Source organism: Rattus norvegicus, chromosome 8 (assembly GCF_021556685.1).
Source record: "Rattus norvegicus strain SHRSP/BbbUtx chromosome 8, alternate assembly SHRSP_T2T, whole genome shotgun sequence".
NCBI lineage: Eukaryota > Metazoa > Chordata > Mammalia > Rodentia > Muridae > Rattus > Rattus norvegicus.
The window spans coordinates 44,969,492-44,994,538 of NC_141541.1; the positions used below are offsets into that span (position 1 = coordinate 44,969,492).

The window sequence follows — 25,047 nt, forward strand, 5'->3', positions numbered from 1 at the left end:
ATATTGACCGCGTACTGCAAGAAAGCACGAAGCACATGGTTCTCCATTATGATTACTTCTATATTTCTTTGGAATCATTGTCAATTTTTCTGCAGCTCTACAACTATGAGTGTATATTAGTCAATATGTGGTACACAGGATCAATGATGAATGTGTGTTGTAGACTATTATATACTAAGATTAGCAGAACACATGACCGCATGGATAAAGAATGGCAGTGATCACATCATAAAATGTGCATCCAAGAAAAGAACACATTATCCAGCCAATATACGCTATCACACTTAGTACCCCTTGGTGACTTTGAATTCACTGTTTAGGCCAGAAACTCTGGACCATGCAGAATCCATCTCTAGCCATCATTTTTAAGAGCACAGGAGGGGACAGAACACTTGAATAAGCAAGATGGTTTCAAGAGTCAAGACTTACAAATCAAATTTTATTCATAAGGAATGCAATTTAAAACAAAAAAGGATTAAAATGAATATTAATATAAATATTTAAAAGTATTTTCACACGTGAAAAATATTAACAAGAACATATAACTATGAAATACCAAAAAGAAAACTTCATTTAAAATCATAACAAAAATATTTCTAAACAGCATATTCTTAGTGAACATTTTGAAGCACAGTTATATTGCTGTTTCTCCTCTAGCAGGCAAAATGGCATTGCAGTCCCCAAGTCTTCTCTCAAGTGGTGTTATCCTAAAAAAAAGGGAGTAAGACCTCAATCAGTCAGGCTGGCTTAGTGAAAGATAAATTTAGGGTTTCTTAGCAATTAATAAATTAACTGTGAGGGATATTATTCATCCAAAATATGTTGTTACTATTCAGGATGGTAGTCAGCAGGGCACTCCTGAGAAAGCAACAGATTCTTCAGGATGCTCCCTTCCTGCTGTGTGTCCCATTCCTGCTCTCTTGCACTTTCTGAGACCAGGGAGAGGAAGGCAGTTATTCAGACACTGATTTGTTGGAGACCTGCATGCCAGCTGTCAGGTTTCTGCCTTGTACCACCTCAGCTCTATTGGACGTCACCATTGATGTGTTATCTGATAACATTGCTGGTGTGTCTGTGGGCAGGGCAAAGTCTACAGCAATCCTGACAGTAATGTGCGCTGCCCATCTGGGACTCAGACTTAAACCAGTGCAAACCAAGAACAGGGCAATGGGAAGAGACCTCATTGGGTTACAGGAAGAAATGTGAAGGCCATGTGTCACCAAGACTAAAGACAATGACAAGGATTAATTTGCCATTTGCACGCGGTAATTATCACTGAAAGGTGCTTCCCAACTTGGAGGTCACATGACCAAAAAATGTCATTTATCACAGGACCAAAACTTGTTCAAAGTGCTACATAGCATCCATTCTATCACTGGGGCAGGAAATATTATGATATCAATTGTCTGTCACCATTTCTAGACTGCAGCTTCAAAAAGAGCAGCAAAGCATACTTGTTAATCATTCAGTTTCTAAAAAGTGCTGGACTTCCCTGAAATCTTGTGCATAGACAGAGCAATGAACAGTTCAATTGCATGAGGTGGTTGGCTTGTTGGGAGTGTAAATTAGTAAGGTGGTAGGGGAAAGCAAACAGGTATGAAATTAGCAAATGGAATGAGATGTTGTTAAGCTGACACAGCTGCTTGTCCCTACCAGATGTTGCTGGGTCTGGAGGTTGCTCTTCTTCTCCTGTTCATCCTTATCGTTCTTGTGCAAGTCAATCAAATATTTCTGTACCAGCGGTGTACACTCCAGATGTTCTGCTTTGCTTGCCTTCTTGAATGGGAATAACTTCTTCTGCACACATATCTTGTCCATATGGATCCGGCTGGGAAGGTAGCTGGAAACACACTCTGCATAGTTAGATCCTGCAGCTTCTTCCTCCCATTTCTACTCCCAAGTCCCACAAACTTGCCCTGGACCCAGATACCAGTGAAAACTTCATATACTACCTCTCTATGCACACAAGGCTGCTGCACAAACATCAAGCAGCCAATTCAGGGAAGAATAAATTGTTTCTGTGACCCAAGTACCAATAAGTACCCAAGTACCATGTCTCTCCAAAACAACAGGGGAACTACTTCTATCCATGGAAAGAAAATGCATGGGGGCAACATTAATAAATAGTGGGCAAATACCCTCAAAGGAGGTCAGTAGAATTAAGGGAAGGTCATGTTATCCAGTTGGTCCACACATTGAGTTTTGTTAAACCTGGTGTGACCGCAAAGGCCCAGTTCAGCCTATTAGCCATTTGGTGAGCTGAATCAGTACTGGTCTACCTAGAGCCTTCTGAAGATGTGTAGACACTCTGGGTATGAGTAACAGTCTCCTGTGGACCTAAAAACTGAGTCCAAAAGACCCAGGGCACAGTGATGTTTAAAGAGCACAAGACATGAAACAGAGCTGCAGACCTCAAATCAGAACAAAGGAAGGCAGGTGTGGGCAAAGCACAGTAATGGCCTTTCTGACCAGTGCTCACCGATAGAAGTTAATCTCCTTCTGGAGCTCCTGAAATTTCTCACAATGCTCGATGTTCCTCATCTCTAAGTTGTGCAGTAATGACATGACCTCCCTCTCCTTTATCTTCAATTTTTCATAAAATGGATTTGACCTGACATAGCGGCTGGCCCTAGGAGAGTAAAACCCAATGAACATCTGCGTTTAGGAATATATGAAAGCAGGCTGGGTCTTCTACTACCCCAGCCATGGGAGGACAATTTCTGAGTTCTACATATTGGGAGCTTCTTCAGCTTCAGAAACCTGTTATTCTGGGCCCAGGACCCCATAAGCTCGGCATCGAGATAAAGGGTTCCCAGGTTCCCTTTCTACACTCAGAAGGGCTGTATCTGCAGTCAAGCTAGTTATGCTAACAAGGGCCTAGGCCACAGCTCTCCCACCTCCAAGACCTAGAAAACTGTGATTTCAATTTTCCTGTTTTGACAACAGGAATTCTACATCCTGAATAATTAATATTGTAGAGACACACAATTCACACAATTATGGCGTTGAGACCATAAATCGCCACAAAATTATAATCTGCCCAAATGGCACAAATATACAGACAAATGTGACCACATTGGCAAAGAAGTGTGCAGTTGAAAGAGGGACTCACAAAACAAAGCACTCACGTCACCATGAAATTGTTATACATGAATATACTCAGGAAAAAACATAGACCCCTAGATTCCAAGTGTGGGGGGAAATATAAACATATAAAAATTGTGCATGTGCATGTAGGTGTGTACACACAGAGACACAGAAACTGGGACACACACACAGGAAAAGAAAAGAAAACAGTAAGAGAATGAAAAAGGGAGCGAAATATGCAAAAGGAGAACACAATCAGAATCAGAAAAAATGCATGCCACATTATTGGCTCAGAGGTAAACAAAAAAGAAGGAAAAGCCCTGTGTCTCTGGCCATCTAGTCAAACATTGAGATGAACAATTTGGGATCTGTCACCTCAGGCTACTGCAACAAGAGTCCAGCATCAGTCACCTTCCTAGCACACACCCAAACTCACAGCACCTAGAACCTTGCAAAGCTACCACCTGTCAAGGGCTTTCCAAATGCACACTGGGAACTCATGCTCCAGGAACGTTATCCCTGAATCCTCACTAAGGCCACAAGTTCAGATTTTCAGCTGGAGGCAGCAGATGAGACCATTTCCCATCTCACTCCTGACCAAGGGTCAGGTTCTGAATCTCCTCTATATCAGAAATGAGGTTTAGGACGAGTATTTTGGGAGGCACAGCTTTCTAGACCCAACACCTTAATAGAATAAGATGTAGGTGACACTGCAGGTCCATGAGTGACACAAGGCAGTTTGGAGCAATGCATACCTGTTGTTCCTGTATCTCTCTGTCACGTAAGTCAGGAGATCTCTTAGCTCATTTCTCTCCTCAGTAGCTGACTGCAGCTGTCTAATCAGTCTCTGCTCTTCTGTGTTCTCCGTGTTGGCCTCCTTGTTGATTACCACAGGGCCAGGGGATGATGTCAGTGTCCCATCCTCTGTAGGTAGAAGAACACAAGTGAACATTTTTGGGGAAACTGATGAGTGTGCATAGACCATGGTGAGCCCCAAACAGGAGGAGAACATGTGTAGAACACAGTGTCACCACAAAGAGTTTGTTGTTGCCTAAGAGACCTCCTCAGTGGAAGTCAACTCTCCCAGCACTCTATAGAGACCAAGAGATGTCAGATGCCGGGTGTTCCCTATGCCTGCTGACCCATGCTCCATGTACCACAGAGATGGCTTCTACGGGATTGTTATCAAGTTAACAGGGTACAACTTTCTTTCAGGACCCTCACCGCTGTATTTTCAGAAGTCAGATGATAAATTCAACCTCCAAAAGATTTGAGTGATTGGAGATACTCAGATGTCCTGCACTGATACTCTAGGCCACACCATTTGGATTTAAAAAGCATTGCGGGGGATGTCATGGTCAACAGACTTATCAATTCCCCTAACTGAAACACCAAATGCCACAGAAGTGCCAATTGGTTACAGGCTGAATCTTGGTCTACCTGCTACAAATAGTTTTAGTACTGTAAAAAAATGTTTGTAACACACAAACTCTAATTTATAATACTAAAGATGTCCCATCTCTGCCAATTAGAAAAAGTCAGAGGAGTTCTAAGAACATAAGGCCAGAAGCTTAATTCTCTCCCTGATACTAAAGACAGAGATCTACTGTATTTAAAGAAGCAATGAGAGTGAAATAGATTGATGTCCTGTCTAAATTCAATAAAGTTGGACACTCAGTGTCTCCTGATCGTGTTATTATATCAATGTAATGTAACATATGCACGTTAAATGTGAAGGCCAGAAGTTCACAGAATAATAGCATTGACCTTACCAAATCTTCCCTTTGGGGATGGGCAAACTAATGTTCTCAAATCCTTGACTTTCAGGAATTGTGATCTTCATGGAATCCTTTGCTGATACTCCAGTTGTTGTGGAGTATTGCTAGACAGGTCAGGCTAAGTCCATTCTCCCTCTGAAAGAAAGCTCAGCATACAATTCACAGTACTTACTCCGCATTCCCCAGGCCAGCTTTCTTTGTCCATCATTTGTTTTTGATGAAAGGCAAGATTCCCTCACTCCATTCTGTCCAAAATCGACGTTCACTCTCCCAAAATGCTTGCGAAGAGGGGAATACATGTCTTCCAATGTATCTGCAAGCAGGGACTGAGAAAAAGTAAGGCACTGGTGGTTACTACAACACTGGTGACATCACAGAGGATGCCAAGAACTCTCTAGGACACAATAGAATGTTCAAGAAGGGTCAGCTGATGTCATGGTGAACAGACTTTGCCTCTCTGCTAATAATCTCCCTGTATAGTGCATAAGCTGAGGTGCCCTTTCCAGGATACCTTCCCAGGGCATAGCCCCTGAGGACCTCCTGCTTCCAAGGCCAAATTTTCCTCAAGGCTTGATTATAAAAACCTTATTAATTCCTATGCATTTTAATGAATGTTTCCCTCCAAATCCTGCCCAAAAATGTCTCATCTTAAGTCAAATTATCCTTATTCATCAATATTAGCCATTTAAAATTCCTGAGAAATAATACCAGTTTGAATATGCAGTCAAAAGTTTCTCCTGTATCCTTATGTACATGTGCTTGAAATCACATCAAGAAATAGACTGCAAGATAGGTTGCAACATGGGTGTGTGTTATGGGAACTCTCATGAAGCCTTGTACTTAGCATTCGACAGTTGCCCCAAAATCCCTTAGGAGAAAGAGTTGAAATCATTATGGTGCTAGGAACAGTGTGGAGTCCAATTGACAGAGGAAAATGAAATGCTGGAGCCACCAATGAAGGCACCCGCATGGTGCTTGTGGGGTTCTCCTCTTTGTACCAACGTCACCAAAGGAGCATTGCTCACAGGCCTATGTAAGCTCTATCATGAGATTCTGTCTGACAGTTTGTATCTTGGGCCTCTCACTGAGCACGTGCTATCTTCTCTATATTTAACCCCAGTCTTCTAGTTTGGAGACCCAACGGGTGATTATCTCTTTAGAAGTACGCACTGTTTTGTTCCATATCTCTTCCCTACCATGTCTATTCTGAATCTCCAGCTTCAGCTTGCCTCACCCTATGTTCCTCTGTATGTCTGGAGTTCTGCACACATACTTTCTGCTGCAGCTCTGGGCCATCAGATCTTTATTTCGTTCAATCGAAATCAGGTGAGACAACAGCTGATAGATCTCTTACCTTAGGTTGAGCTGGTAAGAAGGTCAAACATCTACAAAAAAGAAAACCTCATGCTGGGCCATAGAAATGACAAGAAAAAGTTCTGCCAGCTCTTAGCTCTCTGCCAGTAAAGAACTAAAAATTGAAAGCTGACACACCTTAGTACAGAGGGAGGTCACCTCATCATTACCCATGTTACACCAAAAAATACCTTTATCTTTAACACTGATCAGCTAGATAAAATCAGAAAATTTATGGGATGCATCAGATAAGAATGACTGTCACAATATTCAGTCCATTTGTATTTGGCAAAATTGGAGAAGGTACGTCACGAACTAAATTATATTAGTGTAAAATTTTGTACCGGAATCATTTTCTCTCACTTTTTAAGCTTTTCTATTCTCTATTTATCATAGTTTGCACTTATTAGCCATAATAACTCTCCTGAAATGAAAAGTAATTTTGTTTATTTTAAATAATTTAAGGGTCTATGTCCTTCATCTTTATAATTTTACACCTCTTTGTGGACATATTGCCATTTTTTTCTTTTTCTTTTTTCAACTTCCACAAGTAGATTATTTTTCTCTGATATGGAGAAGGATGCAAGGGTGGACTTCAGATATGAGGTGATGGTGGATATCAATGGAGTTGAACTGCATGATGTGAAATTCACAGAACAAAAAAGGAGTTTAAAAAATTAAAATGAGCACATTGGGGATGAAGAAGTGAATGCTTATTATGAAGAGGTTTGGCAGTGGACTCGGGATTTGTGGCGTGGGCTGGGTGTGGGTGGGGTTCTCGATTAGTCAGAATGTTATCTATTCTGGTCCTCCAAGGAAACTCCTCCCTCTTCTCTCATCCCTCCTCTGCCTCCAGCTCCACCTCTAACTTCCATAACTGCCTCCTACTACAGCAGCAGCTTCTGGGCATCTGCCTTTCTCCTCACTCTTGTAAGTGCTCCGGGGTGATACAAGCTTTGAAAAGTCCCGGGCAGCAGTCAGGCCATGCACACTCTGTTGTCATCCCCGTCAGGGCTCAGGATTTATGGTGCCACAGCGGTTGTGGCGGGCATTTTGATGCTGCAGTGGGTTGTCTGTGGAGCCACTCATTCTGGACCTCCCATGTCCCCCCTGGTCTTGTTCAGGTTCCTAGTTGTCACAGTCCTGTGTGATGGTGAACAAATTTTCTTTTCTGAGTCTCACAACAAGAAAATTTAAGAGTAAATTATCTAGTCTTCAACTCCATCTGAGATCGGAGAAGGAGAAATGTTGCCTGAGTAAACAGGAAATTCAGAGCAAATAGCTCCAATTCTAAAGAAATGACAGAAATTGCTGACTACCGTGTCAGACAGTCAGCAAATATTCTTGTGTCATTGTGGTATACCCTGTCAATAGAATAGGCCAGGGGCTCTGACAACCATCCTTTGAAGTAGGTCCTTTGATGGACTATCTTCTTTTTCCCTCCTAAGCCTGGGACAATAGACTTCCCATGATCCCCTTCTCCACAGTCTGGACAGCTTTCTGGCAGCAGTGGAGGTAAGTGTGTGGTATTTCACTCGATGGCCACTTTGCCACATTTGAAGGACACTCCAGTTAGGGTTCTTTAGTGCCCATCATTTTCTTCAGAATAGATTGGGGACACTGAAAGAGATGAGGTCTCTCCCACTGTGAAAAGCCTTTAACTATTAGGACATCTGAAATGGGAGATTCTTCAGATCTCTACAGGATTTGAGAATCACCTTTTGAAGTAAAGTCTATCTCAGTGGAAAAAAGTGGCTTTTTTCCAAGGGATTTACTTTCTGTTTAACTTTGAAATCATACAAGAAGATTCATAAAGCTGCACTAACTAAACTGTACCTGATTTCCCCAGAAGACTGAGTATTTATAGTTGGACAGTACTAGCTTGCATTCCTTAATTATCCATGGCAGTGTACAGTGGTAATTTTATACAATTAGAATTTATACCAAAGTGTGAATAAGCTTCATATACTTATATCTTAAACAAGAGTTTAATTATTTATGCAAGTACAATTTTAAATTCTATCATCATTCAAAATCCATGCCATCCTAAAATATTTGAGACTTGGAGTTGCTTTCTAGTATAAAAAGAGATTGAATAATCTATGCTTTTTATTATTTTAGCCCCTTTCTCCTGCTTCCAAAACCATAGATAGCAGAGAAAAAGGTTTGAGGACAGAACGAGCAAGTAAGAAAGATATCCCTGATTCTAATCTCCTTTACTGTTTCCTCACTGACCATGACCAGTAAAAATTGCAACCAACCCCCTGAATGACAATGAACATCTATAACCCACTGCTGACAAATAAGCAGCCACCCATCCTTCCTTTGAGAGTTTGGGTGTCATGTCCATTAAAGTTGTATCCATATGTTTGTGGGGTGACAACAAGTTTGGGGACCTTACAATAATTGGGATATTTTCCAAATCCTGTGAGATCTTGCACTTTCAAATGCTTCCAGGTACTGAATGTGGAGGGATTAACTGAAGTCCTGGCTACATTAACAATTGAAAATATGAACACACATTCACACATTTTGAGGAAGGTCACACATTATCTACCTTTGAATTTGCACAACACTATTGGTTCGTTACTTTTTTATTTAGATTCAGGTATCTTGTTAGTATACAGGCTGAAAGGATATAGATTGTTTGCCAAAACATTGCTAATTGCTTCTAAGCCAGTCACCAATAGAATTCCTCCATCCTTTCAAGTCTCATCAGAGAGGCTCTATTTTGCACACTACTCACAATACTTATGTCACCCATGTGGCAAACTAATAGGGAGTGTTATGATCTGCTTAAATATTTCAAAATTCTCCCTATCCAAAGTCTTACACGGTCCACCAAAAAAAAAAAAAAAGAGAGAGAGAGAGATTCCTCACAAGGACAAGTCTACTAGTGCTGGTACCAGTTTATATATCAGTCACATTTCTGTTACTGCAAAAAAATACCATGACCAAAAGCATCTCAAGGAATACAGTTTTTCACCTTATGGTAACCAACCCCCAAGTACAAAATTATATCGTTGCTAAGTCATAAAGTTAGGTTACTACTCTTTTGAATGGTGATGTAAATATCTTGTATAAAGTATGTCTCTATGTGATTTCCCCAGGAAGTAGTTGGAACCAACGGGTTGAAAATTGCAACTTATGTGTGGAGGTGGTGGTGGTGGTGGTGGGTTTTTTGTTTTGTTTTGTTTTGTTTCTTAGTTTGGCCTCTTTTTCAAAACCCAGAGGCTGATAAGTACATACACCAATATCTGGGTCTTTTATATAATTCCTATAGACTTTGTGTCTGTTCTCATTGTTTTCTTCTTTACTATTCCCCAAAATGAACTTGAAATTATTAAAGGTGATGCGTTCTGCAGTGATGTACTGTATACTATGTAGTAGTATCTGACTGCCCTGCTCATTTGTGCTTTCATTGGTTGAGATCTTTTTTTCATTCTCTGAAGCCCTTAATCAGAATTAGGACGGGATGGATTTAAGCATGTAGATGATTCTGGTAGGATTTGATATAACAATATTAATCCTACTGATGCATGAAAATGAGAAGTGTTTTCATTTTCTGGTTTGTTCAATTTTTTGTTATTTTTTTTAATATTTTCATTGTAACATGTCTTCACTTTCTTAGATTTATTACAAGATTTTTAAAGCTATTCTGAATGTGTTTGTTTTCTTGGTATGTTTGTTGATATTTATTGTTGGTATTCAGGAATTTTATTGATTTTAATGTGATTTCAGTGAGTGGGTCCATGGGCTATAAGAATTTTCTAGTGGAACCGAAGTGTTCTTTACATATGGATCATATCACCTGCAAATGAGAATACTCTGACTGCTTTCCGTCATATGGATATGCCTTTACATATTTCTGTTTTCATATTGTTTGGAGAAGACTTCACATACTACTTGGATTAGATGAAAAGATTGAACATCTGTGACATATTCCTTATCTTAGGGAAATGCATTAAGATTTTCTCCAGTTAGGATGCTGTTGGCCTTGTATATTGTCTTTATAATGTTAAGGTATATCTTCTCCATATCCCAGATTCTCCAGGACTATTTCGTGTATCACTGTGAGAATTTGCCAAAGAAATTGTTTGCCTCTAGTGCAATGATCATGTGTTTCCTGTTCTTGATTTCATGTTGAGTATTGTTTATTCATTTGTATTTGTTGAAACATTCTTGCTCTCTGGAGGGAAGCCAACTTGATCATGCTACCATGTCTGAACTTTATTTGCCAGGATCTTATTGAGAAATTTTTCACTTAAGTGTTCCTTCCAATCTCTGTTTTCTAGGCTTCGAAGAGACACTATGAGCAAGGGAACTTTTCGAAGAAAGAGTTTATTGGGGCTTATTGTTTCAAGGATCATGAGTCTGTGATCAGTATGTGGGGGTACATGGCAGCAGGTAGGCCACCATGTTTCTAGAGAACTAGCTGAGATCTTACATCTTATCTGCAAGTTGGACACAGAGAAAGTGAGAGTTAAGTATAAATGGTATGGAATTTGGGAACCTCAAAGCCCAATCCCATAAAATCTTACAAAAAAAAAAAACAAACAAACTTATCTTCTACTTCTTCCCGCATATTTCCTCTAATCAGCAACAAATATTCATACATGTGAGTTTATGGGAGCCACTATCATTCAAAAGAACACATTCTACTCCCAATTGTCCATAGGATCTTAAACATATCGTAATGAAAAATGCACTTAGCTCGCTTTCCAAAAGCCCTAAAGTCTTTCACAGTCCACACAGTTTATCCAAAGAGCTTCATAAAACTGTAGGCAGTCCCTTAATTATTCCCTCTATGAAATCAAATGGCCAATTACACACATCCAATGTGTAATGCCAAATCATATATGTTATCATTGCAAAGGGAAGTTGGGAAGGTGGCAAGCCAATTCAAGGCATAATCCCAATAGCGCACACTCCACATTCTCTACCTCTGACAGAAGACGAAGAGATTATATGGGTTCACTCCTTTGACTTTGGTGATTGTAACATAATTCATAAACTTTTATTGTATCATATAGATCTGTGGATGGTGGTTGTGTTTTCAATGTCACTCATTTCTAGGAAGTTTAATATTTCCTTATTTTTTTCTCACCTGATCCTTCAGTAGTGTATTGTATATGTTACTTACTTTCCATGAGTATTTGTATTTTCTGTACTTTTAATTGTGTGATACCAGTTTGATTCCTTTGGGCTCAGATAGAATGCACATCATTCCTTCAACTTTCTTATATTTTCTGAGGCTTATTTTTTTCCTAATCTGTGGTCAATTTTGGAGTAATGTGCACAGGCTGATAGAAAATATATGTATAGTTCACTGTAGTTTGTTAGTTCCATTTGCCTGATCATGTCACTTAATTCTGCTTCTCCTATTTTGTTTATTTGCATATGATCTCTTAAGTTGTCAGAATGGAGAAGTAAAACAAATCACAACCACTATTATAACTAATCTGTAGTTTCACTATTATAATTAACTGTAGCTATCTGATAACATATATTTTTAAATTTGGGAAGCCTTTGTTAATATGTATATATTTAGAATTGTAGTATGTTTTAGTAATTGCAAAGTATGAAGTGAAGATCCTTATGTCTTCTGGACAGGATGAGTTTGAAATCTATTCTGTCAACTAGATAGAGAAACTGCATAGGATTGCTAAAGGGACATGGTTCTTTGTTCTGTTTCCCTAGTATACCCTCTATATCTCTCATGATGGCAATCCTGTTTCAGGCGAAATATAAGATTGTTTACTAGGGAATTGAGGTTATTGATATGTAAATATTATTTAAACTTCTGTGTAAACTATTGTCATTTTGTTAATTTTTAAGATTTTGTAGGCTACTTTTGATTGAATGTCCTAGTGGTGTAAATTTTTTTCCTGTGTCCTCTGGTATTTTATCCTTCCCTGCAAATAAAGTATTCCTATTAGGATCCTCTATAGAGCTAGCTACTGGTTATACGTAGTTTTAATTTATTTATAATATCACATAATCAGCACAGTATCTGGATAGCTGCATGTTTTGCATGGAATTATGTCTAATTTCCAAATAATGACTCTGAACTCTTTCTTACAATGCAGCATCTTGGCTGCTCTTTGTGCCACTTGGACAGCCCTCAGGACCAGGCTTTCCTCTGTCTTAACTCATGGCTGCTGTCCTCCTTCCTCCCTCCTCACCATCACATCCATTCTTCCTTTCTTCTTTGGCAGCTTCTTCTTCCTTCTTCCCTCCAAGTGATCCTCTCTAGCAAAGCCCTCAAAAACTCACCTCCACCATCTCTCTGCTGTGTTTCTTTATAATCACAATTAACTGGGAGCAGAGTCACTTTTTTGGGAGGTTTAACCAGTCTTAACATTCTACCAATTAGCTTTAAAATACAAGGAGAATTAGGTCAGTCCCCTACAGGGTTTTCTTTTCTTTTCTTTTCTTTTTTTTTTTTTTGGTTGGTTTAATTTTTCCTTTACCTTTTTACTTTTTATTTGATTTTTGGCTATCTCTTATTAATTGTTTATTTTATTTATTTACATTTCCAATGTTGTTCCTCTCTCCAAAATCCCCTAATGAAGCCTATCATAACATTTCTGCTCAGATTTCCCTATATAACAGTGCTCCCCAACTCACACATATCCATTCCCACCTCACACCTCTAGGATCTCCATTTGGTGGGGCAACAGGCCTAGCATAGTCAAGGTCCTACAACCACATTGATACAAAATAAATCAATCCTCTCATACACAGTACCTAGGACAATAGACCCATACTTGTATACATGTTGGCTGGCAGTTAAATCCCTAGGAGCTGTGGGTTTGGTCACAGAGGGTCTGGTTAGATATTAAAGACCAATGATTGCTGCTTTCTCTTCTTTTTCTGGTTATAGAGGAAATTATGTTTGTGTGCGTCTCTTTCTTGAAATTATTGTGAGATGATTAATTTCTTGGATTTTCTTGGGTAAAATTTAGTTCGTTGTCTTGTAGTTTAACTCCTATTATCCTATGTTGTGCTTTCTTAGAGAAAAATATTGATTAAATTTGGTTTTGTCATGTAATATCTTGGTTTCTTCATTTATGGTGATTGTGAATTACACAGTGTATAGGAGCTTGGGTCTGCATTACATCTGCCCAAGATTTTCTGGCTATTAGAGTCTCTATTGAGAACTCTGGTGTAATTTAAATAGGTCTGAATTCATTTGGTACTGGATATTTGTACTACCCCCTTTAATGTTCTTTCTTGGATCTTTGAATTTAGTGTTTTAATTTTTATGTGAAGGGAGGAATTTTTCTGGTACAATTAATTTGGCGTTCTGTAGGCTTTTTGAATTTTTTTGGCCATTGTAATTCGCTCCTATATCTATTATCCTTAGGTTTGGCCTTAAATTGTGTCCTGAAATTCATGGATATTTTGGATTCAATACACCATACATTTTCATCTGAGATGGATTCTTTTGCTTTGTGTGGTGACCTCCTTGACCCCAATTCTTCCATTTATTATCCCGCTGGATAATGAGACATGGTCAGGAATGATGACCTCTTACCATAAACTATATGAAAATAGGGAGGTGAATTAGTGTGTCAAGTATCAGTAGTCTCCTGGATTGGTTTCCTTCCTGGTTGGCCATATACAACATTTTCAAAAGCCCATGATTTGTGTTCCCTGGGATTCCTACGATGATGCAATCAGACATAACAGAGAAAGACCAGAATACACATGAGGGAACTTGATTTATATAATAGAGACAACATTTGAAAGTTAGGTTACAAAATATCTGATCACACTGTGATATCCAAGAATGTATTATTTAATGAAAAACTATTTTGTGTTATAGCATCGCCAGGGCACAGACATTTATGCAAGAGCGATTAGTTTCCTGTAAACATGGACTTTATTACTGTATGGCTCACCTATCACACACCTTTCTTGCAAAGGTAAAAAGTGCACTTAGGTCCAGAGCAGATCAAGGCAGGACTTGAAAGGAAATGAAGGTAGCTAAGGCAATGGAAAGTCTTTGAGTTGAAGGATTTTTAGGAAAGTGTTCAGAGGGAACAAGAATACCCTTCTTCTGGGAGGTCAGTGAATTAGGAAGGACAGTTGGGAGCTTTACTTGACGTCAGCATCTGAGTCCAGGAACTTCATTGGTAAAATTAATGTCTGGAATTTTGTGTTGTAAAACAGCACATTGGCTCTGCAGCGTTTGGCAAGGTCCATGGACAGAGAGATCACACCAGCTGGGAAAAATCTGACAAGAAATCAGGTTTCCTTTAGTCACCTGAGAGGTCCTCAAGGAGAGAGGAATGGATGGGTAGCACTTTAATAGAAGGCTTTAGGATCTCAATAGTGCTACTCTAGATGTCTTCAATATAGATGCAGAAAAAGAAAAACTAAATGACTTCACAGGAATTAGCTCAATTCTGATCATGATTATTTCATATTGGCAGTTTGTACTTGATTCGTCTTTTTAAATTTAAACAAGTGCATAGGGTGTAAATTCGAGGTAGCATTACAGTCACAGAACATTTATGCCATCTTTAAGGTGCCCAGCATTGAACCCCACGTGGCTGAAGATTCTACTTTTAAATGCATCACCAGAGAAAATTTCCAATTAACCATGCCAGGGAGTCGCTGATCCGTGTGTATGCTCTGTCCATCTCCACAACAACCCAATTCAGCAGAAACACCTCCATTTTTCAGGTGAAGAAACCACAGCTCAGAGCCAATGGTCATCAGATCCCTCAGTCTCACTGGTTGTCAGTTAGACCCACATCCTTCTCTGTGAAGGGAAGCATTGGGCCTGATGTGGGCAGTGCAAGCTGACTCTCCTGAGAAGATCAATGCTATTCTTGAACCTGGGAGAACTGAAGACAAGATGAGCACACAGACTCCTGGGATAGATTCTGCCTCTGGGTCCTAGGATGGGACACAGTATCCCTTGCCATGTGCCTCTCCTCATCTGAGGAGTCTGTTCCCATGTGTCAGCTTCTATGGCAGTGGGTCTCAACACTCCTAGTGCTGCAACTCTGTAATACAGCTCTTCATGCTGTGGTGACCCCAACCATAAAATTGTTTCATTGCTACTTCATAATAAATATTGCTGTTCTTATACGTCATAATATGCAATGTATCTATTATCAAGGTATCTGATATGCAATCTATGTGAGAGGTTGTGCCTCACAGGTTGATAAACATTGCTTTATACAATTTATTTTTAAAAGAAAGGCCTTCATATAAGGAGGACCTGAGGCAGTCCTAAGTGCAGAGACACCGTGAAGTAGTGACAAGTTTTAGCAGGCTCAAGGCTGCTTGCATTATCGACATCAGAGCTTTCTGGCTAAAGGCACAATGTGAAATCACGGTCCCCATTACTTTTCTTACCTCAATTTTCTCCGTTACGTCTGTCTGCTTGGACATGTTTGTCCAGGAAGCTAGTCCCTGAGGTCTCTGATAAAGGCAGAATGCTAAAGGCAGGAATGGTTTCCCTCTTTCAGCCCACAGTCACTTGTATAGAAGTAAGTTCAAATCCCCCGTGGGTAACTGTGTGTCTCTCACATAGTGGATGAGAATTGAAATATCTGTTTGAGTTGACAAAAACCAACTCCAACTTCAGGTTTAGAGCTGACCAACAATTACTTTCAGGAGAATGAAGAAGCTGGCCAGGCCTGGATACTCAGGTCCTCTCCCTGCCAGGATAATCCCACCCACAGTAGACTTCAGCTTCACCTAGCAGGTGTTACAGAAAAGTCTGTCCTTAAGATTCTGAAACCACAATATGCACAAACCCTATAGTTGTTAGGTGGCCGATTTGGGGGATTTCTCCAGGTTATAATAATTCTGCCCTCTTCCCTCCCCTTGGATGCACTCTGTTCTCTCTTGTCTGTTGGTCCTAGAAGGATCTGGGTCAACTCATGGGCTTCTAGGGGAGGAACTTTTGTTGTAGGAGTGAACATGGATCAAGAATGCAACCCCATTCTGACTGGGCAACTAAGCTCCAGAAAATTTCCCCAGGCAAAGACTTGGGTCCTGTGATAGACTACACTGTTCAACAGGGAGATCTGGTTGCTTTCTCCAGGAAGAAGCACTTGGGGGTTGAGTATCACTTCTCAACCTTCTGCTTTAAGTCACTTCTCAGAAGAGACACTTTGTTCTAACTCCTCCATGGGACCTACCCTTCAGTGTGGCTGGAGGATCCTATGGTGTTAGAGCTCTGAGCTGGGAGTAGGAGCACTCAGACTGACTTGGAGAAGCCTATTTTCAAGTTTATCTAGATGTGAGGAACAGGTGCTTTTAAAGAAGCATGTGAAAGTTTTTCCTGCAGGAAAGCCCACTCTGCTGGCAGAGTCAGGCAGGACAGGGAAAAGCGAGTTCATTTGCTGCCATCACAACCTATCAGACTTTCTATGGGGTGAAGTATTCCCTCACCTTGGTAACAAGAGCATGTAATAAATGAAGTTTTGCCACTCTCTGTAGTGGAGCCGATGTCAAAATCTCACTGAGAATCATGCATAGCCTGGATTTAGGTTGTATTAATGTAGGCAACAATTTCAGTGTTATCTGCAAGGTACCATGGGAGAGTAGTAACCCAAGTCTGCATGTACCTTGACAGTTTTCACTGTAGCCTTCTAATTCATTTTATAAAATTTTATAGTGAGTTCATGGAAGAACAGGCTCAAACATAGACATGAACAATCACAGACACCCACATACACACACACACACACACACACACACACACGCCCATACTTTACTGACATGGTGCATAATTTTTGCACACCACAAATATGGTGAGCATTAATGAAAATACACTTATTATTAAATCAATGGAGGAAGCTGTGGTGAAGCTGGGGCTTAGAGTTACTTAAAAGGTCGGTCCTATGAAGGCTCTTCTTTTGCTGGAGGCTAAACTTCAAAGCAATTGTGGTTCCCTATTTTCTTTTTGCATAGCACATAGGACTAGGGTGGAAACCAGGGTTTTCAGCATGTTTGGCAAGTACTCTAACATTGAATTAAATCCTTAGGCTGGAACAGTATTGGTGTTACACAAAATTACAGGGCAAGCTGGATGAAGACACCGAGCTGACAGTGTGGACATCTTAAGATTTGTACTGGACAGTGACAGACTTTTCTGAAGACTGGAAATGTTTACAATGTCAGAGAGAATGGAAGGCCCCTCAGACTACAATTTACTCTAAGAACAGTTTATTCAAGTAAGGGATAACTTGAACTATTGTCTCCTGTCACAGATGTCAGTAGAAATTATGCAAGGTATTGTATGCCAGTGGTAGCATTTGCAAGACAAAGCACACCTTGTCTTGAAGGCTAATAAATTAGGAATATGTATAGCAAGACTCAAGCTCTTCCAGGTCCTTTCATAGTAACTGAGAACCTCAAATACAGTGGCAATGTGAAAGTATGGTGGATATCTAGTTACCACTAGCTTCTGTTTTGATACAGACGACCCTTTCTGTGGCATGGTCAGCTTCTAATGAATGACTAGAGGACCTTTGCTTGAGAATAAACAAACAATACATTGCTTCTCTAGATGCTGAGCTCTTAAAAGCCTTGGTGTCACAGCAACTGTTTGTGGACATTCTGTATCATTCCTTCTGAACTTTAACTTTCTGAGTAACTCAGACTCTGAGTAAGTCAGTTCAATTCCATAAATTGGAAATCAGTCACCTGGAAAAAAATGCTTTTACAACAGGAACCCAGATTTGCCATGGAAAAAGGGCAGCTTGAACTGGCCCACCTAGGTTCTGGGTTTGCACAGGCTTGCTATCCAAAGGAAATATGTGTTCCCAGCTGTAGGCTGCATTCACTATGGTTTCTCTTGAGGTTCAGTCCTAAACTGCTTAGATTAAGATAGTTTTCGTAATATCTATCAAAATAATTCATTATGTGCAGCAGGCCTACAGGAAGATAGTTTCCATTCTGTATTTTATAAATGTGCATAGTAGATATGGTCATCATTGATACTAGGTGAAGGATCTGCTCTTATATGGAAACTAAGTGATGCTGGAGGAACAACCTGAATCCTCAATGAGCAGTGGGGCCACCTGAGCCCTCTATGGATGCCTGGTAGCCTAACACATTGAGCCTGCACAGCTCAGTAAGAATACACATTTCCTGAGATCTCTCTGTTTAATTTGAGGTACCCTGTCTACCTAAGGGAGCACATGCCCTGGAAAGACAAAAGCCACCTGCAGGATCTGTGGTGATGCCTCACAGGTTAGAACCTGCAGGATCTGTGGTGATGACTCACAGGTTAGAACCTCTGCTGCTCTCTCAGAAGAAGCACATGGTTCCCAACAATCATCTACAACAGGGAATGTGATTTCTTCTGTTGGACTATGAGGGAAATTCACCCAGGACAGGCCACAGACATACAGTAGAGAAAAAGACCCATTGACATAAATGATCATTCTACACCTAATCTGCAACAATAACAACACAGCATATGTATGGTCTAGTACAACAGCATTTATCAAAACCTTTTTCCCAACATGACTTTGGAGGTCATTATCTGTGGGGGTATATTGACAGTGTATTGCAAGAAAGACTGAAGTATATGGTTCTCCATTAGGATTACTTCCATATACCTTTGGAAATGTCAATTTTTCTACAGCTCTACAAATAAGAGTGTATATTAGTCAAAGGTGCTACACAGGATCAATAATGATCGTGTGTTGTAGACTGTTTTATTAAGATTAGCATAAAACATGACCGCATGGATAAAGTATGGCAGTGATCACATCATAAAATGTGCATCCAAGAAAAGAACACATTATCCACACAAAACACACTATCACTCTAGGTAACCATTGGTGGCTTTGAATTTACTATTAACCCAGGAACTCTGGACCATGCAGAATCCATCGTTAGCTGTCAGTTCTAAGAGCACAAGAGGGGACAGGACACTTGAATAAGCAAGATGGTCTCAAGAGTCAAGAGTTACAAATCAAGTTTTATTCATAAGGAATACAATTTAAAACAAAAATGATTAAAATGAATATTAATATAAATATCTAAAAGTATTTTCAGATGTGAAAAATATTAACAAGAACATATAACTATGAAATAACAAAAAAAATTCATTTAAGATCATAACAAAAATATTTCTAAACAGCATATTCTTAGTGAACATTTAGAAGCACAGTTATATTGCTGTTTCTCCTCTAGCAGGCAAAATGGCAATGCAGTTCCCAAGTAGTCTCTCAAGTGGTGTTATCCTAAACAGAAAGAGAATAAGATATCAATCAGTCAGACTGGCTTAGTGAAAGATAAATTTAGTGTTTCTTAGCAAAAAATGAATTAAACTATGAGGGAGAGTATTCATCCAAAAAAGGTTGGTATTATTCAGGATGGCGGTCAGCAGGGGAATCCTGAGAAAGCAACCTATTCTTCAGGAGGCTCTCTTCCTGCTGTGTGTCCCATTCCAGCTCTTTTGCAATTTCTGAGACCAGGGAGAGGAAGGCAGTTATTCAGAAACTGATGTGTTGGGGACTTGCATGCCAGCTGTCAGGTTGCTGCCTTCTACCCACTCAGCTCTATTTAGGTCACCATTGATGTGTTAACTGATAACATTGCTGGTGTGTCTGTGGGCAGGGCAAAGTCTACAGCAACCATGACAGTAATGTGGGCTGCCCATCTGGGCCTCAGACTTTAACCAGTGCAAACCAAAAACAGGGCAATGGGAAGAGACCTCATTGGGTTGCAGGATGAAAGGAGAAATCAACCTGTCACCAAGATTAAAGCCAATGACAAAGAATAATTTGCCATTTGCACTCAGTTCTTATCCCTGAAAGGTGCTTCCCAACTTGGAGGTCACATGACCACAGAATATCATTTATCACAGGAACAAAACTTGTTCAAAGCGCTACATAGCATCCATTCTATCACAGGGACATGCAGTAATATGATAGGTTATTCATTTGTCACCATTTCCAGACTTCAGCTTCAAAAAGAGCACCAAAGCATAGTTGTTCATAAGTCAGTTCCTGAAAAGTGGTTGTCTTCCCAGAATACTCGTGCACAGACAGAGGAATGAACATTCCATTGCATGAGGTGGTTGTATTGTTGGAGTGTACATTATTAAGGTGGTAGGGAAAGCAAACATGTATCAAATTGGCAAATGGAATCAGATAATTTTAGGCTGACACAGCTGCTTGTCCCTACCAGATGTTGCTTGGTCTGGAGGTTGCTGGTTTTCTCCTGTTCGTCTTTATCTTTCTTGTTCAAATCAAACAAAAATTTCTGTAGCAGCGGTGCAGAATCAAGCTGTTCTGCTTTGCTCTCCTTTCTGAATGGGAACAACTTCTTCTGCATACATATCTTGTCCATATGGATCCGGCTGGGCAGGTTCCTGGAAACACACACTTCATAGTTAGATCCTGCACACTCTTCCTCCCATTCCTACTCCCAAGTCCCACAAACTCGCTCTGGACCCAGATACCAGTGAAAACTTCATAGAATACATCTTGATACACACAAGGCTGCTGCACAAACATCAAACAGCCAATACAGGGAAGACTAAATTGTTTCTGTGACCCAAGTACCAAAAAGCGTTCATTTCTCTCCAAAACAACAGGGGATGTACATCTATCCATGGAAGCAAAAGGCATGGGGGCAACATTAATAAATAGTGGGCAAATACCCTCAAAGGAGGTCAGTAGAATTAAGGGAAGTTCATGTTATCCATTTGGTCCACACACTGAGTTTTGTTAAACCTGGTGTGACCGCCGAGGCCCAGTTCAGCCTATTAGCCATTTGGTGAGCTGAATAAGTACTGGTCTACCTAGAGCCTTCTGAAGATGCCTAGACACTCTGGGTATGAGTAACAGTCTCCTGTGGACCTAAAAACTGAGTCCAGAAGGCCCAGGACACAGTGATGTTTAAAGAGCACAAAACATGGAGCCAGAGCTGCTAGACCTCCAATCAGAACAAAGGATGGCACCTGTGGGCAAAGCAGAGTTAATGGCCTCTCTGACCAGTGCTCACCGATAGAAGTTAATTTCCTTCTGGAGCTCCTGAAATTTCTCACAATGCTCGATGTTCCTCATCTCTAAGTTGTGCAGTAATGACATGACCTCTCTCTCCTTTATCTTCAATTTTTCATAAAATGGATTTGACCTGACATAGCGGCAGGCCCTAGGAGAGTAAAACCCAATGAATATCTGTGTTTAGGAATATATGAACTCAGGCTGGGTCTTCTAGTACCCCAGCCCTGAGGACAATTTCTGAGTTCTACATATTGGGAGCTTCTTCAGCTTCAGAAACTTGTTATTCGGGTCCCAGGACCCCATAAGCTCGGCATCGAGATAAAGGGTTCCCAGGTTCCCTTTCTTCACTCAGAAGGGCTGGATCTGCAGTCAAGCTAGTTATGCTAACAAGGGCCTAGGCCACAGCTCTCCCACATCCAAGACCTAGAAAACTGTGATTTCATTTTTCCTGTTTTGACAACAGGAATTCTACATCCTGAATAATTAATATTGTAGAGACACACAATTCACACAATTATGGCGTTGAGAACATAAATCGCCACAAAATTATAATCTGCCCAAATGGCACAAATATACAGACAAATGTGACCACATTGGCAAAGAAGTGTGTAGTTGAAAGAGAGGCTCCCAAAAAAATGCACTCACATCACCATGAAATTGTTAAACATGAATATACTCAGGAAAAAACATAGACCCCTAGATTCCAAGTGTGGGGGGAAATATAAACATAAAAATTGCGCATATGCATGTAGGTGTGTACACACAGAGACACAGAAACTGGGACACACACACAGGAAAAGAAAACAGTAAGAGAATGAAAAAGGGAGCGAAATATGCAAAAGGAGAACACAATCAGAATCAGAAAAAATGCATGCCACATTATTGGCTCAGAGGTAAACAAAAAAGAAGGAAAAGCCCTGTGTCTCTGGCCATCTAGTCAAACATTGAGATGAACAATTTGGGATCTGTCACCTCAGGCTACTGCAACAAAAGTCCAGCACTCAGTCACCTTCCTAGCACACACCCAAACTCACGGCACCTAGAACCTTGCAAAGCTACCACCTGTCAAGGGCTTTCCAAATGCACACTGGGAACTCATGCTCCAGGAACGTTATCCCTGAATCCTCACTAAGGCCACAAGTTCAGATTTTCAGCTGGAGGCAGCAGATGAGACCATTTCCCATCTCACTCCTGACCAAGGGTCAGGTTCTGAATCTCCTCTATATCAGAAATGAGGTTTAGGACAAGTTCTTTGGGAGGCACAGCTTTCTAGACCCCAACACCTTAATAGAATAAGATGTAGGTGACATTGCAGGTCCATGAGTGACACAAGGCAGTTTGGAGCAATGCATACCTGTTGTTCCTGTATCTCTCTGTCACGTAAGTCAGGAGATCTCTTAGCTCATTTCTCTCCTCAGTAGCTGACTGCAGCTGTCTAATCAGTCTCTGCTCTTCTGTGTTCTCTGTGTTGGCAACCTTGTTGATTACCACAGGGCCAGGGGATGATGTCAGTGTCCCATCCTCTGTTGGTAGAAGAACACAAGTGAACATTTTTGGGGAAACTGATGAGTGTGCATAGACCATGGTGAGCCCCAAACAGGAGGAGAACATGTGTAGAACACAGTGTCACCACAAAGAGTTTGTTGTTGCCTAAGAGACCTCCTCAGTGGAAGTCAACTCTCCCAGCACTCTATAGAGACCAAGAGATGTCAGATGCCGGGTGTTCCCTATGCCTGCTGACCCATGCTCCATGTACCACAGAGATGGCTTCTACGGGATTGTTATCAACTTAACAGGGTACAACTTTCTTTCAGGACCCTCACCGCTGTACTTTCAGAAGTCAGATGATAAATTCAACCTCCAAAAGACTTGAGTGATTGGAGATACTCAGATGTCCTGCACTGATACTCTAGGCCACACCATTTGGAATTTAAAAGCATTGCGGGGGATGTCATGGTCAACGGACTTATCAATTCCCCTAACTGAAACACCAAATGCCACAGAAGTGCCAATTGGTTACAGGCTGAATCTTGGTCTACCTGCTACAAATAGTTTTAGTACTGTAAAAAAATATTTGTAACACACAAACTCTAATTTATAATGCTAAGGATGTCCCATCTCTGCCAATTAGAAAAAGTCAGAGGAGTTCTAAGAACATAAGGCCAGAAGCATCATTCTCTCCCTGATACTAAAGACAGAGATCTACTTTATTTAATGAAGCAATGAGAGTGAAGTAGATTGATGCCCTGTCTAAATTCAATAAAGTTGGACACTCAGTGTCTCCTGATCGTGTTATTATATCAATGTAACGTATCATATGCACTTTAAAAGTGAAGGCCAGAAGTTCACAGAATAATAGCATTGGCCTTACCATATCCTCCCTTTGGGGATGGGCAAACTAATGTTCTGAAATCCTTGACTTTTAGGAATTGTGATCTTCATGGAAATTCAATTCCTTTGCAGATACTCCAGTTGTTCTGGCCTATTGCTAGACAGGTCAGCATAAGCCTATTCTCCCTCTGACAGAAAGCTCAACATACAATTCACAGAACTTACTCAGCATTCCCCAGGCCAGCTTTCGTTGTCCATCTTTTATTTTTGATGAAAGGCGAGATTCCCTCACTCCAGTCTGTCCAAAATCGGCGTTCACTCTCCCAAAATTCTTGCGAAGCCGGGAAAACATGTCTTCCTGTGTATCTGCCAGGCAGGGACTGAGAAAACGTAGGGCACTGGTGGTTACTACAACACTGGTGACATCACAGAGGATGCCAAGAACTCTCTAGGACACAATAGAATGTCCAAGAAGGTCCCTGATGTCATGGTGAACAGACATTGCCTCCCTGCTAATAATCTCCCTGTACAGTGCATAAGCTGAGGTGCCCTTTCCTGGAGACCTTCCCAGGGCATAGCCACTGAGCAACTCCTGCTTGCAAGACCAATTTTTCGTCAAGGCTTGATTATAAAAACCTGAGTAATTCCTATGCATTTTAATGAATTTTTCCCTCTAAATCCTGCCCAAAAATATCTCATCTTAAGTCAAATTATCCTTACTCATCAATATCAGCCATTAAAAATTTCTGAGAAATAATAGCAGTTTGAATAAGCAGTCAGAAGGTTCTCCTGTCTCCTTATGTACACGTGCTTGAAATCACATCAAGAAATAGCCTGTAGGTTAGGTTGCGACATGGGTGTGTGTTATGGGAACACTCATGAAGCCTTGTCCTTAGCTTAGCATTCGACAGTTGCCACAAAATTCCTTAGGAGAAAGAGGTGAAATCATTATGTTGTTAGGAACAGTGTGGAGTCCAATTGCCAAAGGAAAGTGAAATGTAGGAGCCACCAATGGAGGCACCCTCATGCTGCTTGGGGGTTCTCCTCTTTTTACTAATGTCACCAAAGGAGCATTGCTCACAGGCCTCTGTAAGCTCTACCATGAGATTCTGTCTGACAGTTTGTGTCTTCGGCCTTTCACAGGGCATGCACTATCTTCTCTAAATTTAACCCCATTCTTCTAGTTTTGAGACCCAACCGGTGATTATCTCTTACCCCCTATGCCCTGTTTTGGTCCATATCACTTCCCTCCCATGTTTATTCTGAAGCTCCAGCTTCAGCTTTCCTCACCCTATGTTCCTCTGTAAGCCTGGAGTTCTGCCCACATACTTTCTGCAGCATATCTTGGCCTTCAGATCTTTATTATGTGCAATCGGCAGTTAGACAACACCTAAGAGATCTCTCAGTTTGTGTTGAGCTGGTGAGAAGGACAAACATCTACAAAATAGCAAACTTGATGATGGACCATAGAAATGACAAGACAGTAATCCTGCCAGCACTTA

At 40.6% G+C, this 25,047-nt stretch overlaps 2 protein-coding genes across 3 annotated transcripts; both read right to left on the bottom strand.

Moving 5' to 3' along the window:
* Positions 1–423: 423 nt before the first annotated feature.
* On the bottom strand, positions 424–5,210 carry LOC148004063 (disks large homolog 5-like). Of its 2 annotated transcripts, XM_087564042.1 has the most exons (5): positions 5,038–5,210; positions 3,843–4,011; positions 2,480–2,629; positions 1,654–1,840; positions 426–707 (listed from the first exon to the last, which is right to left on the bottom strand). In XM_087564042.1, exons 1-5 carry the CDS (start codon positions 5,162–5,164, stop codon positions 693–695), a joined length of 648 nt encoding a protein of 215 aa, XP_087420168.1. In that variant the 5' UTR covers positions 5,165–5,210; the 3' UTR covers positions 426–692. The 2 variants fall into 2 exon arrangements, with proteins under 2 accessions (XP_087420169.1, XP_087420168.1); XM_087564043.1 differs by lacking the exon at positions 2,480–2,629 and having other exon boundaries at positions 424–707.
* A 13,949-nt stretch (positions 5,211–19,159) lies between these two features.
* Positions 19,160–23,957, bottom strand: LOC148004064 (disks large homolog 5-like). The gene is made up of 5 exons (XM_087564044.1): positions 23,771–23,957; positions 22,569–22,737; positions 21,213–21,362; positions 20,391–20,577; positions 19,160–19,444 (listed from the first exon to the last, which is right to left on the bottom strand). The coding sequence occupies exons 1-5, from the start codon at positions 23,895–23,897 to the stop codon at positions 19,430–19,432; spliced, it is 648 nt and encodes a 215-aa protein (XP_087420170.1). The 5' UTR covers positions 23,898–23,957; the 3' UTR covers positions 19,160–19,429.
* Positions 23,958–25,047: the final 1,090 nt, after the last annotated feature.

Coding starts and splice junctions, on each gene's coding strand:
- LOC148004063 (XM_087564042.1), bottom strand. CDS start 5,164: ATGTATTCCCCTCTTCGCAAGCATTTTGGGAGAGTGAACGTCGATTTT. Junction 4,012..5,037: donor GCTGGCCTGGGGAATGCGGA/GTAAGTACTGTG, acceptor TTCTACCTACAG/AGGATGGGACACTGACATCA. Junction 1,841..2,479: donor AAGGAGATTAACTTCTATCG/GTGAGCACTGGT, acceptor GTGTGTTTCCAG/CTACCTTCCCAGCCGGATCC.
- LOC148004064 (XM_087564044.1), bottom strand. CDS start 23,897: ATGTTTTCCCGGCTTCGCAAGAATTTTGGGAGAGTGAACGCCGATTTT. Junction 21,363..22,568: donor GAGAGATACAGGAACAACAG/GTATGCATTGCT, acceptor TTACTCTCCTAG/GGCCTGCCGCTATGTCAGGT. Junction 20,578..21,212: donor AAGGAAATTAACTTCTATCG/GTGAGCACTGGT, acceptor GTGTGTTTCCAG/GAACCTGCCCAGCCGGATCC.